The 17,642-nt window shown below is 46.3% G+C and overlaps 1 protein-coding gene across 5 annotated transcripts in view; it reads right to left on the bottom strand.

Moving 5' to 3' along the window:
• The window catches only part of LOC146021000 (intelectin-1-like), a 268,175-nt gene that overhangs the window by 104,361 nt on the left and 146,172 nt on the right, over nt 1–17,642 (bottom strand). Inside the window, exon 8 of one of the 5 annotated variants that reach the window (XM_083154759.1) lies at nt 16,426–17,005. The exons of the other annotated variants lie outside the window; for them this stretch is intronic. Within the exon in view, the coding sequence (XP_083010885.1) occupies nt 16,853–17,005 (153 nt within the window). The 3' untranslated portion in view covers nt 16,426–16,852. Of the gene's footprint in view, nt 1–16,425; nt 17,006–17,642 lie in introns of those variants that run through there. 5 annotated transcript variants of the gene reach the window in all.

The raw sequence follows: 17,642 nt of genomic DNA, 5'->3' as shown, positions 1-17,642 counted from the left end.
GCAGTTATTGTTATTGAGTCCACAATAATAACCGTGCATTGTGTTGATGATTATTGCATGTAATTGACTTTAACAATATTTGGTTTGCAGAGATGACTAGTGGTTTCCTGCATAATAAATATTGTTGTCACCGTCACTTTGTGTGTGATCTCTATGTGTGGGGTGTGCTGCTTGGGGTGTCCATCCTTTCTGACACAGGCTCCCATAAGGAGAAGTCACTGATCCAACTCATTCATCTTGAAGGTACAGGTACTTGTCTACACTTCAGAGTTGACAGCGGTGAAGAATACAGTGTCGAGACCCAAGGAACAAGGTACAGAAAGGGTTACTGGCATACTGTCCCCCCCCCGTTTGTCACATCTAAATCTTGGCGTCAACGAACCGGATCGAAAGCATGTCGGAACCCAGCACTCCGCCACCATCCCCTCCAAGACGTCTCCCAACACCACCAGAAGACACAGAAATGCCAAGGGCAATGGCGGCGCCAATCACGATGCCCTACTTCTTCGGAGCCGCGTGGCTACTTACGTATTCCGGAGACATGCGGACCCAGGGTACAAGCACCTTTAAGGCATTTAAAGACCAAATGAACTCAACATTCAAAATATATCAATTGAATGAGGAACAGAAGAAAGAAATACTACTGGCGCAATTAAAAGGCCCCGCCCTGAGGGAAGTGAAAGCATGGGCAGAAAGCAACAAGACAACAGCGAACAAGATACTTTGGAAATTGGCACAAATATTCGACTCTAAGACAATACCCTTATTAAAATGCAGATTATATGCTAGAAAACAGAGACACGGAGAATCACTGCGCGAGTTCGCGCTGGGCTTGCAGGAAGCCATGAAAGCTGTACAGGCCATGGACCCTCGAGAGCTGCAACAAGCAGATGAGATGTTGATAAACCTCTTTGTGGAAGGAGCACAAGAGGAAACCACCCGCGTCCAACTCCGTATGTGGAAACGGCAAGAAAAAGATTGCACATTCGCCGAATTCAAAGAATCAGCACTAGAAATATTGGGCCAGAACCAAAACACTGATTTTGAAGAAGATGCAATGGCTGAAGAAGATGATACAGAGGGCCACCACGAAGCTAAACAATATGGAGCAGTTGCGAAAAAAGGAACGGTTCTTCAAGAAACACAAACTCCTGCAGGACAAGACACTTTGAGCGCTATCAACAGCAAGTTGGCGGAACTAGCCCTAGACATTGCCCGAATGGGGCAACGATTAGAACAAAATGAAGCCAGATATAGAGAGTGGCGTCCACAACGAGAGAGAGGAGATCGACCCCGGTGGGCCATGCCTGAGAAATCTGAACGACACCCCAACATTCAACTCAATACTCAAAGTGGGCCTGCATGCAGTCAGACCTCAAGAAGACCCATAAGAGGAGGTACGCCCGAAGTCCTTCAAAACACCATGAGAATGTCTGGTGTAATAAATGCGGCAGACAAATCACGAACCAGCCCAAGTAGGATCTTAGGTCGTGTCCTGTGGTTCAGTATACCGCGTGGGTATGGATTCATCAAACACGCAGATACCAGACGAAGTGTATATGTACACTACACCGCCATTCAGAATACACATACCATTATATGTGCTTTGTGCCAGTGTGTGTGATAGTAGGATTTATGTGCCTTTGCAGTTATTGTTATTGAGTCCACAATAATAACCGTGCATTGTGTTGATGATTATTGCATGTAATTGACCTTAACAATATTTGGTTTGCAGAGATGACTAATAGTTTCCTGCATAATAAATATTGTTGTCACCGTCACTTTGTGTGTGATCTCTATGTGTGGGGTGTGCTGCTTGGGGTGTCCATCCTTTCTGACACAGGCTCCCATAAGGAGAAGTCACTGATCCAACTCATTCATCTTGAAGGTACAGGTACTTGTCTACACTTCAGAGTTGACAGCGGTGAAGAATACAGTGTCGAGACCCAAGGAACAAGGTACAGAAAGGGTTACTGGCATACTGTCCCCCCCCGTTTGTCACATCTAAATCTTGGCGTCAACGAACCGGATCGAAAGCATGTCGGAACCCAGCACTCCGCCACCATCCCCTCCAAGACGTCTCCCGACACCACCAGAAGACACAGAAATGCCAAGGGCAATGGCGGCGCCAATCACGATGCCCTACTTCTTCGGAGCCGCGTGGCTACTTACGTATTCCGGAGACATGCGGACCCAGGGTACAAGCACCTTTAAGGCATTTAAAGACCAAATGAACTCAACATTCAAAATATATCAATTGAATGAGGAACAGAAGAAAGAAATACTACTGGCGCAATTAAAAGGCCCCGCCCTGAGGGAAGTGAAAGCATGGGCAGAAAGCAACAAGACAACAGCGAACAAGATACTTTGGAAATTGGCACAAATATTCGACTCTAAGACAATACCCTTATTAAAATGCAGATTATATGCTAGAAAACAGAGACACGGAGAATCACTGCGCGAGTTCGCGCTGGGCTTGCAGGAAGCCATGAAAGCTGTACAGGCCATGGACCCTCGAGAGCTGCAACAAGCAGATGAGATGTTGATAAACCTCTTTGTGGAAGGAGCACAAGAGGAAACCACCCGCGTCCAACTCCGTATGTGGAAACGGCAAGAAAAAGATTGCACATTCGCCGAATTCAAAGAATCAGCACTAGAAATATTGGGCCAGAACCAAAACACTGATTTTGAAGAAGATGCAATGGCTGAAGAAGATGATACAGAGGGCCACCACGAAGCTAAACAATATGGAGCAGTTGCGAAAAAAGGAACGGTTCTTCAAGAAACACAAACTCCTGCAGGACAAGACACTTTGAGCGCTATCAACAGCAAGTTGGCGGAACTAGCCCTAGACATTGCCCGAATGGGGCAACGATTAGAACAAAATGAAGCCAGATATAGAGAGTGGCGTCCACAACGAGAGAGAGGAGATCGACCCCGGTGGGCCATGCCTGAGAAATCTGAACGACACCCCAACATTCAACTCAATACTCAAAGTGGGCCTGCATGCAGTCAGACCTCAAGAAGACCCATAAGAGGAGGTACGCCCGAAGTCCTTCAAAACACCATGAGAATGTCTGGTGTAATAAATGCGGCAGACAAATCACGAACCAGCCCAAGTAGGATCTCAGGTCGTGTCCTGTGGTTCAGTATACCGCGTGGGTATGGATTCATCAAACACGCAGATACCAGACGAAGTGTATATGTACACTACACCGCCATTCAGAATACCAATCCCGAAAAGAGTTTCCGGAGTCTGAGAAGAGGCGAAGTTGTGGAGTTCGAGCTGGCGAATGGAAAGAAAGGCATCAAGGCCGTGAAAGTGACCGGCCTGAATGGAGCCCCGGTGCAAGGTAACAGACATGACACAGAGCAAGGCCAACATTGGCACTGTCCATGTTACAGAGGGCCTCCACCTTACTACCGGCAAGACTACCAGCACTGCAGAAACAAAGAAGAAACCAGGGAGGTGAACAGCAAGATTTATAATACTAATCCTCCTCGACCTGACCAGATGCCCCGACCACCAGAATCTGATGTCCCAATGCAATGCGAACTGCAGGAAGAGAGGGGGAAACCAGTTGTGCAGAGGGGGACAGTACAGCAAAGCCTGCAAGAAATAGCTAGGCCTCAGGTTTCCAGTGAACCAAAGCGAGATTACATCCCAAGAATTGAAGATACAGGTTACTGGGCAGCAAACCTCAGGCAGACAGATGCCAGTACAACCGACCAGGAAAGGTGCTCTGAAGTTGTAGCCCACATGGCCGTGACTGAGAAAGTGGAGCCATTAGAACCCAACCACCCAGAGCTAGCCATACCACTGCCTGAACCTAAGGCCACTATGGAAAACCCAAAGACAGTTAAGAAGGCCGAGAACCATTCCAATGAAGAGAAGCCTGGTATAGATCAGGAATATACAACGATTACGGGAGAAGAGTTTGAATTTCGGATACGACAGGCTATTCTGAGGTCCATAAGACATGACAAAGAGGTGAAACGTGTTCATTGCAGATCGCATGCCGGGATCTAAAGTGAAAGTGCATGTGAATCCCCAGAGAACCTTTGCCGCGGAGGGATGGGAGTCCTGTGGCGGACGGATGGATGCTCCGGTGAGCACACTCTAGCTACTGTATTTATGTGACAGTAAAAAAGAAATAGGTAGAAATGCATATACTTGTTCATGCTTAATTGTATTGCCGTTAAGTGTTTGAAGTCTGTTGAATCTATGTGATATTCCAAATACTTTTTCTTAGGACATGGAGTCGTTTTAGTATGCATGGGGACATGCATAATTCCAGCAGGGGCATTTGTGGTACCCCAGTCCTGAAGTACCCCTGTTTGTGTGCTTAAACTGGGACTGCAGCCAAATGCTTCTTATGGAGCCCCTATGGACTGGGGCTGCAGGGGTTAATTGCCCTTCCTGGTGGTCTTGTAACAGGAGCAGCCAAAAGAGAGAGCATCTGTCGAGCACTAGGTCCCAGGGATGTTGACAGAATCCCTGAAAGAGAGGGAAACAGAGCTGTGCTGCTATTGGGCAGAGGTGAAAGTTGAGTTGAGAGAGAGAGTGTGAGGAGAGCAGCAGCATGACATGGCTGCAGCAGAGTGAGAAGCAGTGTGGCAAGTGAGGACAGGACCACATGTGGAGAGGACACAGCTTCTCATGCTGTGGAGGACAGAGACAGCAGCTGCAGACAGAGTGTGTGCCTGTGGGAGAAGGAGCCACAAGTGAGAGAAGTGACTGGCAGGAGCCAGCAACTGCAGCAGTTAGTACAGGTACCCCAATAACACACAGCCCTTGCCAGTCCATCAACCCCTTCGGAATGTGCCCTGAGAGACTGCCCTAGTATCCACCTGAAGGCACCCCACAGTACCCCTGAAGCCCAGACAGTGCATATCAGGCAGCACTGGCCCCTTCTTGTCCCTACATGTGAAGCAGCCACAGAAAGCTCAGCCCAGGCCACACAGTGCAAACTTCCCAAGTTTAATTCCTCACATTGGGCCTTGAAAGGGACACTTAATCACCTCCCACTACAAAGGCATGTGAGCACAGAAGGCTGCAGGAAGAGGACACCTTACTGCTAGCAGCACAGACAGAGAGAGACAGAGACTGTTCATGGAGGTTTTGTATAGTCACAGCACCCTCCATTGGAAGACTATGCTGTGCTTTGCAAATAACCACTACAAGTGCCTATTCTTCTAATATACCTGTTTGGATTACAAATACTGTGCACCATTTTGCTTCAATTCACGGTTTCATCTGGAAGACATTAACTGACACATGGCTGAGGTAGCGTCACCTTGCGGACAATTCCGATTTTACCGCCTTTTAGAGACAGTGTTACTTGCCTTAATATATTGAATTGTAATGTCTATATTTGAATGTTTACCATTATATGTGCTTTGTGCCAGTGTGTGTGATGGTAGGATTTATGTGCCTTTGCAGTTATTGTTATTGAGTCCACAATAATAACCGTGCATTGTGTTGATGATTATTGCATGTAATTTACCTTAACAATATTTGGTTTGCAGAGATGACTAATAGTTTCCTGCATAATAAATATTGTTGTCACCGTCACTTTGTGTGTGATCTCTATGTGTGGGGTGTGCTGCTTGGGGTGTCCATCCTTTCTGACACAGGCTCCCATAAGGAGAAGTCACTGATCCAACTCATCATCTTGAAGGTACAGGTACTTGTCTACACTTCAGAGTTGACAGCGGTGAAGAATACAGTGTCGAGACCCAAGGAACAAGGTACAGGAAGGGTTACTGGCATACTGTCCCCCCCGTTTGTCACAGAACCCCACCTTTAAAGACAATTTTGGAAAATTCCCAGTAGTATAGAGAAAAATTTCTTAGAGAATAAATGAAACAAGATAACAGGTGGAAGTAGTAATATATGGAATGTATGATATCAAGAAGGATCAAGAGAGTGGTCCTTTGGTCACAGTATCATAGTATATCCATTTGCAACTATCATCAGGTTAATCACCTGTATTTACAGTCGTAGGAAATATTCCTGTCACTATCTATATGATTTTCACTAAGAAAAAGTAATAATAAATCTCATTCCTAAACATGAAAAAATATCACTCAGGGTGATCTTAGTGGTTCTAGACCACTCAGAGCAGATAAAAGCAAAACAAAGGGAAAACAATGAAGCCCTTTTCCCAAAATGATAGCAGGACAAAACAATCTCTGTGGGGTCGTATTCACAATTGTATCAAATGGTTATAATGTTAACAGCCCCTTAATAGGGGTCTTACCACCACCCGGATAGTTGCCTGCTATGGTCTACTCTAAGGGACAGTCAATCTGCTGCAGAAGGAAAGAGATTTTTCTTAGATCTGGACCTGAGTGCAGTGATGGGGAGTCTGGTATCTCCTCAGTAGCTCAAGGTGCAAAAGTAGTTGTGGGATAGACAGCTGTTTCGCGGAGGTCCCCGCTTCCTCAGTACTTTCTCTTTTCTCTTTTTGCATCATTCCTTACTCTCAGGGGAGCACCTCCACATCATCTATCAATGCATAAGCATTTTTTGATACTATAAAATAGTGGACTTTTTCACACAAGTATATTATATATACACCCAATACAATCAAAAAGTGGTACTGGTGCACAGGTTCTTTTCCCCAATTTACCTTTCCCCATGTTGTAGCAAACCTAATACAGGGGTAGATTTATTAACATTCGATCAGGGGCATATGCTCTATCCCCGTGCGCTAAGACAGGGGATAGCGCTTCCCTTGATCTATCACACCCGCGATGTCGGTGTTTAGCGTGCGGCGCTATAGGGGAGGAGGGCTAACGCATATTCGGTATTTTAAATGAGGCTCATACCTTATTTATGAAGGGTCCGGGTTGCCGCGTGCTCTTCCATTAACGTGCAGTGCATAGCGCCAGAATTTTCTGGCGCTGTGTAATCCAAATGCTCCTTTTTTTTTTTTTTTCATTTCAATTAACTTTATTGGTCCTCTCCCCGGCTGACAGTGTTCTGTCTCCCCGGCACCTGCTGGGCCCCGCCGTCAGATGGATGTATCTGAGCATGTGTCGGTACACATAGCAAGACCAGGTAACCGGCGCATGCGCAGAACTTGGCAGCAGGTGGAGCGCACATCCGTTATGGGGATAACGCACTCCCATAACGTATGCAAGACACACAGTAAATTCAGGAGAAGAGAGGCGCCGCTTCACCACGATAAAGTGGTGAAGCGAAAGGGGGCACACAAGGAACGGTATGGCCACATAAATAAATCTACCCCACAGTCGGCAAGCTTCATATCAAACATGCCTTGACCTTCAACGTGCCAGATACCCATTAACTATTACGTTTTTGACAATATATTACAACTTATAAGACAGCCCTGCAACCCATCTTCCATTATTCAGGCACTGAGAAAACGTACAAAATGACACGAATATGTTTTCTAAAACCTAGGTTTAATAAATTAATAGGTGCATGCCAGATGAAAAATACAAAAATACATTTAAAAACTGAACATTGCAGCATGAACTGCGTCACACAAAAGTGTCGGTAAACATTATAAAAACTCAGGCTCTTGTTTTAAAAAAAAAAAACTTGCAAAATTAAAAAAACAAAAAAAGGTGGACGACAATAGAAAATGATCAAAGGAAAACTGTAATGCAAATGTCATCAAAGAGCAACCGTTTCACAAACTCATTATCCTAATCGGATTATGCGGAACATAAAAACCGGGATCACAATAATCTTGCACTAGGGGGAAAACATGCTGCTTTACAGTCACGACCCGTGTAGTTAGAGGATATCTCTGTAAGGAAAGCTCCGACAAAAACGGAGGCGTACATGCAGCCATTTACAATTCTTGTTACTCTGTAAACACTGAGCAGTAAAGCAGAGCAGACATTACTGCACAATAGCACTGATTGCCACAGTTAAAACAATTCTAAAAATTTGCTTCATTTCTGTTCTGCGAATACAAGAAAAATGCGCTTTTAATGTCCCTCAAGCCTCAGTTATGTGGATAGCTTCTAATGGACTCCATGATCGTGGATATTGGTCCAGGCCACGAATATGTCAATCTCTGGGAAGCAACTTCTACCTCAGAGATTACTTTATTGAACAGACAGGCTGCCAGAAAATAAATACGGAGTTATCCTAGAAAATGGCGGCCTCCACAAACTGCTTCATGCTTTAGTGATGTTTCCAGTTGAAATAATTAATTCTCGTAAATGTTGGCTCACTCCACAAAATGGCCGCCCCACCGCGCTTTAATATGACAAAGTTGGCTGTAACAGATCACTTTCTATGCAATAAAACAATCCTTAATTTCTATGCAACGGAACAATCCTTCATTCTCCGGAAATACTGTTTTTTTTATTTCTTTTATCTTGATATCTCGTTCAAAATAAAATGTCTTCGTTTTTGATGAGCATTTCCACCACTAGCCTCTGATAGCGGATGTCATTGAGCGCTGCCATGGCATCCAGCTCTGGGGCGCGCATGAGAGTCGGCCCGAACACGATGCCAAGGTTCTCCGCGTTCATTAAGTTGTCCTTCTCTTGAAGAGTTACCCTGCGGGCAGTAGCGCACGCAGGGGGGTTTCTGAGTACCCAGAAAACCCCCAGGAGTCTAAGGGCCCTATACTGAAAGCTGAGGGTCCCCTCTTTCCATGGGTACAATAATTTAAAAAATCGGCCCTTGGGAACCGGAGATATCAGACTTCAAAGCAGTGGTCCCCATCCAAGCCTGTTAATTGTTTTTCCCAGTCAGATATTTCAGGTTTTGTCTGACTTAGAGTTTTTCTGAGGATATGTTCCAAAAGCTGGGACTCTCCCCCTTTGATGGACACTAGTAGCTTGTCTCTACTGTTCCCAGAACCAGAGATATCAGCCTTCCAGCAGCTGGTTACTGCTCCAGCTCCACACACCTGTTATGTAGTTTTATAAACTCGTTGGCAGATTGCTCTGCCTCCTGAACGCTGATCCCCTAGTCCCCAATACCGTTTGGTAGGTGGGATTCTCTAGTTTTTAATTCCATTAAAATCTAAGAAATCTATTTTCGGGAACTGGAGATATCTGCAGTCAAGCAAGCTGTCTTCCCACCAGAAAATTATGAATAATAAGCCCACTCCACTATATATGTTTATTATTATTATTATTTATATACATTTGAACTATCTATAATACTTTAACTGACCCGGCATATACTGGGTCACCTAAGGCTGGTTTCACACAATGCGGCTCCTGCCGGACGGTGAAATCCCGCACGGCCAGGGAGCCGTGCCGCACACATTAGTTGTGAATGGACACTATTGTGTCCATTCACACGGGACGGCCATGGCCCGGCCGCACGGCTGCAGCCGGATCCCGCCACTGGGAGGGATGGCTGCCAGGCTGTGGCCATCCCTTCCATGATAAACTAGTGTGTGCGGCACGGCTCTCTGGCCGTGCGGGATTTCACCGTCCGGCAGGAGCCGGAGTGTGTGAAACCAGCCTAAGTGTCCATCTCCGTGCTTTGCTCCGCCCCTCTGGAAACCCCCTTCTGAAAATCCTGCGTTTGCCCCTGTGACCAGTGTGATTTTTTTTTTTCATATGGGAGCCAATGGTTTTTTTTCTCCCTTGTGGGGTCCAATGTGTTTTTCTCTGTGGGGGTCTGACGGTGTGCCTTGGCAATTTTAGAATCTTGTCTGGTGTGCCGGGAGGTAAAAAGGTTGAAAATCACTTATATAGTCAGATCGCTAGTTAGAAATAGCCATGGAATCACTACATGTGTATGGGCTTTAAGCGGTAAATTTTACTAAAGCTTCTAAAAATTAATAGAAGTTGCCCATGGCAACCAATCAGGTTCCCTATCACAAATATTGATATACAGTACAAGCCACCTGCGCTCAGAAAAAATGGGGTACCAAACCCAACAGAAATATTTAGACACAGAATAGTCTATACCGGCTTTACATCGTTTAAGTAAAAAATAGAGTACTTGTGTAGTTTCACGGTGGCAGGCTATGCTACGTTTTCAGTGGAGGCTAAGCTACATTATTAGCGTAGCCCAACAGCTGCCTAGCGTAGTCAGCATAGTGACTCCGTGGCAGCCCTGCGTAGTCAGCGTAGTGTCCCCGTCAGGCGGCGTAGTCATGTACTGTCCCCGGAAGCTGCAGCTCTGTCCCCGGAGTCCCTGGCAAGCCTAGTGAGCGCCTTTCACAAAGCGCCAGTAACTGCTAGATCCCCTGCGCTGGCGGATGCCATCTGTCTGAGACGCAGGAGCATCTCAGACTCTTGTGTGTCTCAGTAATTATTGCGGCAGGGTTCGGCAACCCTGTACGAGCGTCTCCTGCACAAAGGGGGGGGGGGGTGCTGTGCACAAGTGCGTCTCATGCACAATAAAGGACGCATAGTGCTCCATGTTACATATTGGCAAATGCCTCCATTTCAAACCCCCACTATCCATGCCAGCCCGAAGCATGGCGAGCGTAGCGAGCCCTGCGAAGGGACACGGTACGCTTCCTCCCAACTTGTATATATCCACGTTGGCGTGGAGTTGATTTTATAAAGTGTGGCGAGCACAGCGAGTCACCGAGCCCAAAGCGTGGCGAGCGGACACGGATTACTTGCCGTGTATTCCGCGTCCCCTCACAGGGCTCACTGCGCTCACCACACTTTATAAAATCAACTCCACGCCGACGTGGATAGTGGGGGTATGAACAAGTCGGGAGGATGCGTACCGTGTCCCCTCATGGGACTTACTACACTCGCCACGCTTTGGGCTGCCGTGGATAGTGGGGGTGTTTCAGGAACACATTCACACCTGTCATGTCAGGCAGGTTAAAATGGTCAATGGTTCCCACACAATGTAATAAGCGCTGACTGACTACACTAACTATGTAAGCTCCGGCTGGCCGCCAACGGGCAGGAAAACGACGCTGATACTGACAGGGATGCTGACTACGCTGGCTGCGGGAAAACTACGCTGATTCGGAAATGGACGCTACACTAACTACGTAACTGCCACCATGAAACTACACAAGCACCAAAAAAGTTTTGGGATCCACCATAAGACTGTTAGGACCCGGGGACCCGTGGGTACACGGACTGACGCAGGTCTGGTGACCGCATGGGATCCCCGGCGTCCGTTACCTGATTTGGGAGATCCCCAGGCGGCACCTAGCAGAGGGGCAGGCAGGCTGGTGTCCAGTTTTGCGGCGCCCGGTCGCCGGACAGGCCTGGGTTGCTTAGCAACCAGTCCGGCGCGCAGCTTCCGGGAGTTCTCAGGAACTCCCGGCCGGTTGCTATGCAACCGTTTGACGCTGAGCAGCGCAGCAATTTGTCCTGGCTGTTGCTAAGTGGCCAGGACACTTCCTTACTCGTGCTCAGCCAGCTGCCGGCATGTTCATCATTAGGGGCTGGTCAGCTGACTGCCCTGCCATTAATCCAGATCCTCCTCGTAAGGGGGCTGGACAGGATGTCTGATGCCGGTCATAATCATCCTGTGCCACATGCAGGATTGTTCCTGGGACGTGCTGCTGATACATTTCTGCATGAGCCTGCTTCACTTGCAAACATCTTGGGACAACTATCTTCCTGCTGCTGTTAGGTTGCTCTTTTGTGCATGTCAGTTGCAGAGCGGAGGTTGGGCATTATTCCTCCTTTTGGTTGGTGTAGGGTTGAACCCCTTAAAAGTTGTGCTAGGAACAACTTTACGGTGTGCGACAAGGTCGCTTGGTTTTGGTTGCGACAGGGTCGCTTGGCTTTGGTTTTGGTTGAGACAGAGTCGCTGTATTTACTTTATCATTATTTCGGTACTCCTATGTTTATTTATCCTTTTTAATCGGGGTTATTAGTTTAGTCAGATTTCCTCTTGGACCTATCTCTGGCGGTCACCACAGGCTTGTCTCCCCTTAACACCTGGCTGCACCGGAGCTAGGGCGGGATTAACTCATCCTTTCAGACATGGCGGTTATAGGCGAAGCCTAGCGTCCTGCAGTCGGTGGTCACCAGTCAGAGAAGGCCAATAGAGCCAGTGTTGAGGTTAACGGGACCGTCCAGTCTGGGCGGCAGTTTGGTATGATCCAGGGAGTAACTACTAAGACATAGTTGCCTACTCTCCTGGGAAGGCTGGGAGTCTCCTGAAAATGCCTGAACCTCCCCACAATCACCCTGTCATTGCATACAAGCTGGGTGGGAAATTCATGTCATTGTGGCCCTGCCCCCTGCGCCACTCTGTTGGGATTGTGCTCACAGGTATCCTGCTGTCAGTCTTCTGTGCCAGAATCTCAGTATCATCCCATTCACACTAATGTCCTCCACATAATGATTTGTGATTTGTTAACTGTCTTTATATATAGACATAATGGGGGAAATTTACCAATATGAAAAACCTAGTTTTTCGTATTGGTATTTCCCCTACGACTGCATACGACTGTTTCAGTCGTATGAAAAGTCGTGTTCCGCAGGGGATTGTACAAAGCAGTCAGATACGACTGCTTTGTAACCCTCCGATGTCGCAGGAATTCGTATTAGTGGCACATATATACGGCCGCTAATACGAATTCGTACAGGCAGTCTGTCGTATTTGCGTGGGTGTTTTACACCAATTAGCAGCCGTATTATCAGTACGGCTGCTTAGTAAATCAGGAACCACCATTCTTTGTCGTATTCTATCGATGGTGTAGACATTCGTATTTGTAAATACAAATACGAATGTTCCATCTTTAGGAATACGAATTGTTGTATTTTCGGGATTGTAAATCCCGAAAATACAAATGTGTAAAAAATAGGTGTATTTCTGCCTACGAATACACCTATTTTTTAAGAATCCATTTTGGTAAATTTCCCCCAATATGTATATACACTACTTAAAAGCCTATTAAAATGATGGTTTATGCAATGTACTTTCACTTTGAGCTGTGACCTTTTTTATCCCAGAAATGCTCCACCCTACCCCCAGACCCTATCTGCTCCTACCTCCAATCTCTGTCTTCACAGCTCCCTCTCTCCATATCCAGCAAGTGTCCTAGAAAGTGTCCTTGCAAAAATGGCTTTAATTTTTTTTGTTATGAAATCTTTTAGCACACAAAGGAGTAATTGGGTCCGTTGAGTGGCCTCTAGTGGCCACTGGCAGTATTTCACCTTATAGAGGTGAGGAGAGTTAGCCTTTTAGATAGATATTTTATGATCAGAAATGGGTTCTTGTTAATTATGTTTTATTATTTGGTTGTGAACAACAAAGCATTGTATATGTCAGGAATTTGGCCCAGAGATTGGCCAGTATTCAATGAGAAAAATTTGCCTTGTTTTATGGCGAGTTTGTGCTGTTTTCGCGTTGGAAGGCGCATTTTGCTCTCCAAAAGTGAACCACCCTATTCAATGTGATCTTTTCGCCGTCTTTTTAAGTGATTTTCGCCGTGTCTCTCCGTGTAGCAATTCTCCATCTTTTCATGGAGAACTGGAATGTGAACTTTTAAACTAAAAGTTTTTTTTTTTAATTTTGGTGTCAAAGAATCAGGATTTTTTTCTGTGAAGGGGCATGTTATTTTTATTAATGTGCTTATAGCACATGAATATATATTTAATAATAATAAAAAAAAAAAATATTCACTTTTTATTTTATTTTTTATACACAGAGCAGCCGGCAGGGGGCCAGAACTCTCAAGCCGCTCATTAGATATTCATATATTCACTGCATCCGATCATTACATATGCACGATCGGGTGCAGTGAATACTGGGTCCCGGGGAGCCCACCTCCCCTCCACATATGTTCTGGGGCAGCCAGGGAGACTTTAATCTCCCTGGCTGCCACCGTCCCCCGGCTCCCTGCCGCGGACGCTCGTCCGCTGCAGGGGTTAAGACTCGCCGCGAGTGGCGGCGAGTCTTAACCACATTGAATAGTGGGAGCAGGAGTGGCAGCGAGCCCTCCGGAACAGGGCGAGTGCATGGCGAGAGAAAAAATCTCTCGCCATGCACGGAGAATTTTCACGTTGAATACTGCCCATTTTCTGAAAGAGTGAAATCTCTTGTGCTGAATCTCCCGTTATGTATCTCTGGCACACATCTCTGCGTATGTAGGACCCTATAATGAGCCACATACAGAGAGATTTGTGTCAGAGATTCATAATGGGAGATTCAGCACGGGAGATTTCAAATCTGTCACAACTGCCACAGAAAGTGAAGTAAAACAATGCACTTCATCACAAAAATAATGTTATATGGTATAGACGTCTACCACATAAATAATGTATTCTTTAATAAGTGTTTTTTCACCTCCCCGCCAAAAAGTGGAAGACCATGTAAAATCACAGAGCGGGATGAATGACTGCTAAGTCACATGATGTGTACAAGTGGACATCTCTGTGCTGATTCATAAAGCTGAAGGGTTCCGATATTCCACTAGTATTAATGTAAGCACAAAAACTGCAGTGGGAGCTTAATGGAATGGGTTCCCATGGCCGAGCAGCTGCATACAAGCCTCACATCGCCAAGTCCAGATGGAGTGGAGTAAAGTGCACTGACGCTGGACTGTGGAGCAGGGGAAACATGTTTTGTGGAGTGACAAATCACTCTTCTCCGTTTGCCAGTCAGGTAGCTGAGGGATAGATTTATTAAAGCAGCGCTAAACGCGCCGCTAAAACAGTTCCTGCTTCATCTTATTAGCGAGGCGAAGCAGGAGGGGACACCGACAAGATATGTCAACATCTTGCCGGCCGAAGCGGGGGAGTGCTAACTCCCCCCTCCGACGATGTCCCCTCCTGGGAGACAGCGCATCATTTAATACTGATGCACCGTCTCCTTCCCCCCAGGCCGGGTGACTGGGCATGCGCGGGATCTCGCTACTCTCGCGAGACCCCCAGCACAGCTCAGAGCCAGCAGCAGGGACAGCGCTGTCCCTGCTGAAGGCATAGGGCATCGCCGCCTGCAGCTGTCGAAGTCGATAGCTGCAGGCGGCGGAACGGTCAGCGATGCTGACCGTTCATAAATCAGGCAGGAGCGCACTACGAAATATCGTAGCTGCGCTATGCCTCCTGCCCCACCCAGCCGCCAAAGTACCCGCTCAGCGGGTGTCAGATCAGGGGAAGCTCTATCCCCTGCCATTAGGCACGGGGATAGCACATATCCCCCTGATCATCAGTTCATAAATCTACCCCTGAGTTTTGCGGATGCTGGGAGACTGCTACCTGTTAGGGTAGTGGAGGCCCACGTGCAGACTCCGGGCCAGAAACACGAAGTTTCAAAAGTGATCAAATGGAGTTTCAAAAGTGATCAAATGGAGAGTGATAAGCAACGAGACAATCAGCTCCTAACTTCCATGTCACAGAATGTCAGGTAGGAGCTGATTGGTTGGTTGTTTATCACTCTCCATTTTATCACTTTTGAAGTTTAGTGCATCTGGCCCTATATCTGGACCCCCTCCTCTCTAGCCAGCAGCGCTGTAGATGCTGGGCATTAGGGTCTGGGCCTTATCCCAGGGATTTGCTTACTGCTCATGTGGAAAAAAAATGGCGGGAAAATTGTCCTAGGGATTTCTGCAGCATCGCTGCTACTGACGCGGGACTCCAGATGGTATGTATCGAAAAAAAAAAAAATAGGTGCATTGTGCGCGACATGGGCCCCCTGGACCACGGGGGCCATTTTGTGCACTGCACCCATTATAAATACTCAGAGAGAGGTGGAAGCTGTCACAGCTGCAAAAGGGGGAACCAATTTCATATATGGGCATTTTAATACAATATCATTACAGTACTTGTTGGTGTAATGGTCAGGCGTCCGAATACTTTTGTCCATATGAAGTCCCCTCTTAAAATGATACAAAGACTAATTTCACTAATAACGTGATAATATTGTACATCGTTAGATTATAGATTTGTATTTGTTTAGGGACGATCCACTGGGAGTTTGGTACACTAAAATAAATATTACTGATTTCCTACGGTAAATGTATAATTAACCCTTTCAGTGCCAACGTTGCTGTGAGCGAGCCTCAAAATATCCACTAGAAATACCAGCGCTGCTCAATTGCAACGGTTCTTTTAGTATAAATAAATACAAATACAGCCAAGTCAATTCATTGAAGTTTAGTTATATATTGCACCCAAAGAACAGTCATGAGCGGCGCTGGCATTTTTTATGGATATTTTGAGGCTCGCTCACAGCAACGTTGGCACTCAAAGGGTTAATTATACATTTACCGTAGGAAATCAGTAATATTTATGCCGGACCAGCAGATCTGCTTGCCTGCAGTCCCGACTCCCGGCGCTCCTCCTGCTGCTGCTAATGAAAAGTAGCACTAACAAAATGTCCACCCCCTTACAGCAGACAGGAGGAGCCATTTTGTTGTAGGCAAGTAGATTTGCAGGCCCTGTAGACCTGGCAGCGGAAAGCGGATGGATGAGTGAGGGTAAACTTTACTGGGGAAGATGGGGTGGGGGACGATTCACGAATACACTGAAGACATGCAATTCAAAGTCTTTGCCTTATACATATTATAATTTATTGGTTCACTGCCAACTGCACTTTACAAAGAATGTTTAATCATACATTTAAGGCCAGGCCTAGGGTATTAATCAAAAATCCACGGGGTAAATTTGCTATGAATGGAGTTCTATTGAAGATAGGAAGTTGCCCATAGCAACCAAAGAGATGCTATATATTTATATTCTAGAAGGTGCTAAATTATAGCTTTAGTAGTAATAACAAAGTAGAATATGATTGGTTGGTATAGGCAACATCCCATCTTCAATAGAATTCCCATCTTAGTAAATGTATCCCTATGTTTGGAATAGAATTCTAGCTCTGATTTTATTGTAATTCTATAAAAAAAATATCATTTCCTTTCTGTTCACAAATGTTTCTGTATTTATCCAATATTAAAGTTAGTCAGTGGGATCAGTGGTAGAAGATCAGTACGGCAGCCTCAATCATTTCCTTGCTACTACTCCATATAGTGTGCGTGCCAACTCCATCCCAGTCAAATGCTGTGAAGTCTCCGCACTGCCTGGGGTCCGCCTCAGGAATGTAGCCACCTCCACCAATGCAGTACTGTAACATAACACACAGATTCATATTTAGAACGTTAAAGGTAGAAAAAAAAAGTGCTGCACTACCATCTAGCAGCATTAAGCAGGATCTAAGGGCACCCTGAGTGCTCCTCCTCCGCTATTCCATTCAGTAAATACCTGTGAGCAGGGTATGTGTGGTAGCATCTGGGTAGAAAATTTGGTGACTAGGGACGGGATGCTCTAAACCAGAAATCCGGTAAAAAAACCATTATCGGGGTTTTTACTGCATTTCTGTATTCTCTCACTCTCCTCAGCAGTGTCAGCGCTGCGGAATGAATCACCAGCAAAAGCCTATGGGCTTCTTACCGCAGCGCTGTGTTGTGAGGGATCCGTCACAGATCCCTCCCAGCATGCCCCCCACCATCCCCGTCGCTCTGCACATGCGCAGATGGACTCCCAGGTCTCAGACCCAGAAGTCCAGTGCCGGAGCCGCATTGCAAGGGACCGCAAGACCTGTACTTTGCGTTAATGATCGTATGTGTTACAGCATATGCGATCATTAACAAGGCGAAGCCCGGCGGAGGGGGACGAGAAATGTTAAAGCATCCCGCCCCAGATCCTGTATGTGAGGTCAAGAAATCTGTTCTACAGAGGGGCATGTGAAGAAAAAACTGACA

The sequence above is a fragment of the Crinia signifera genome, chromosome 7 (genome assembly GCF_055691185.1).
Source record: "Crinia signifera chromosome 7, ASM5569118v1, whole genome shotgun sequence".
In the NCBI taxonomy this organism is placed as follows: Eukaryota; Metazoa; Chordata; class Amphibia; order Anura; family Myobatrachidae; genus Crinia; species Crinia signifera.
Note: the sequence above shows the minus strand (reverse complement) of the source record. Positions and strands in the feature narration are given on the sequence as shown.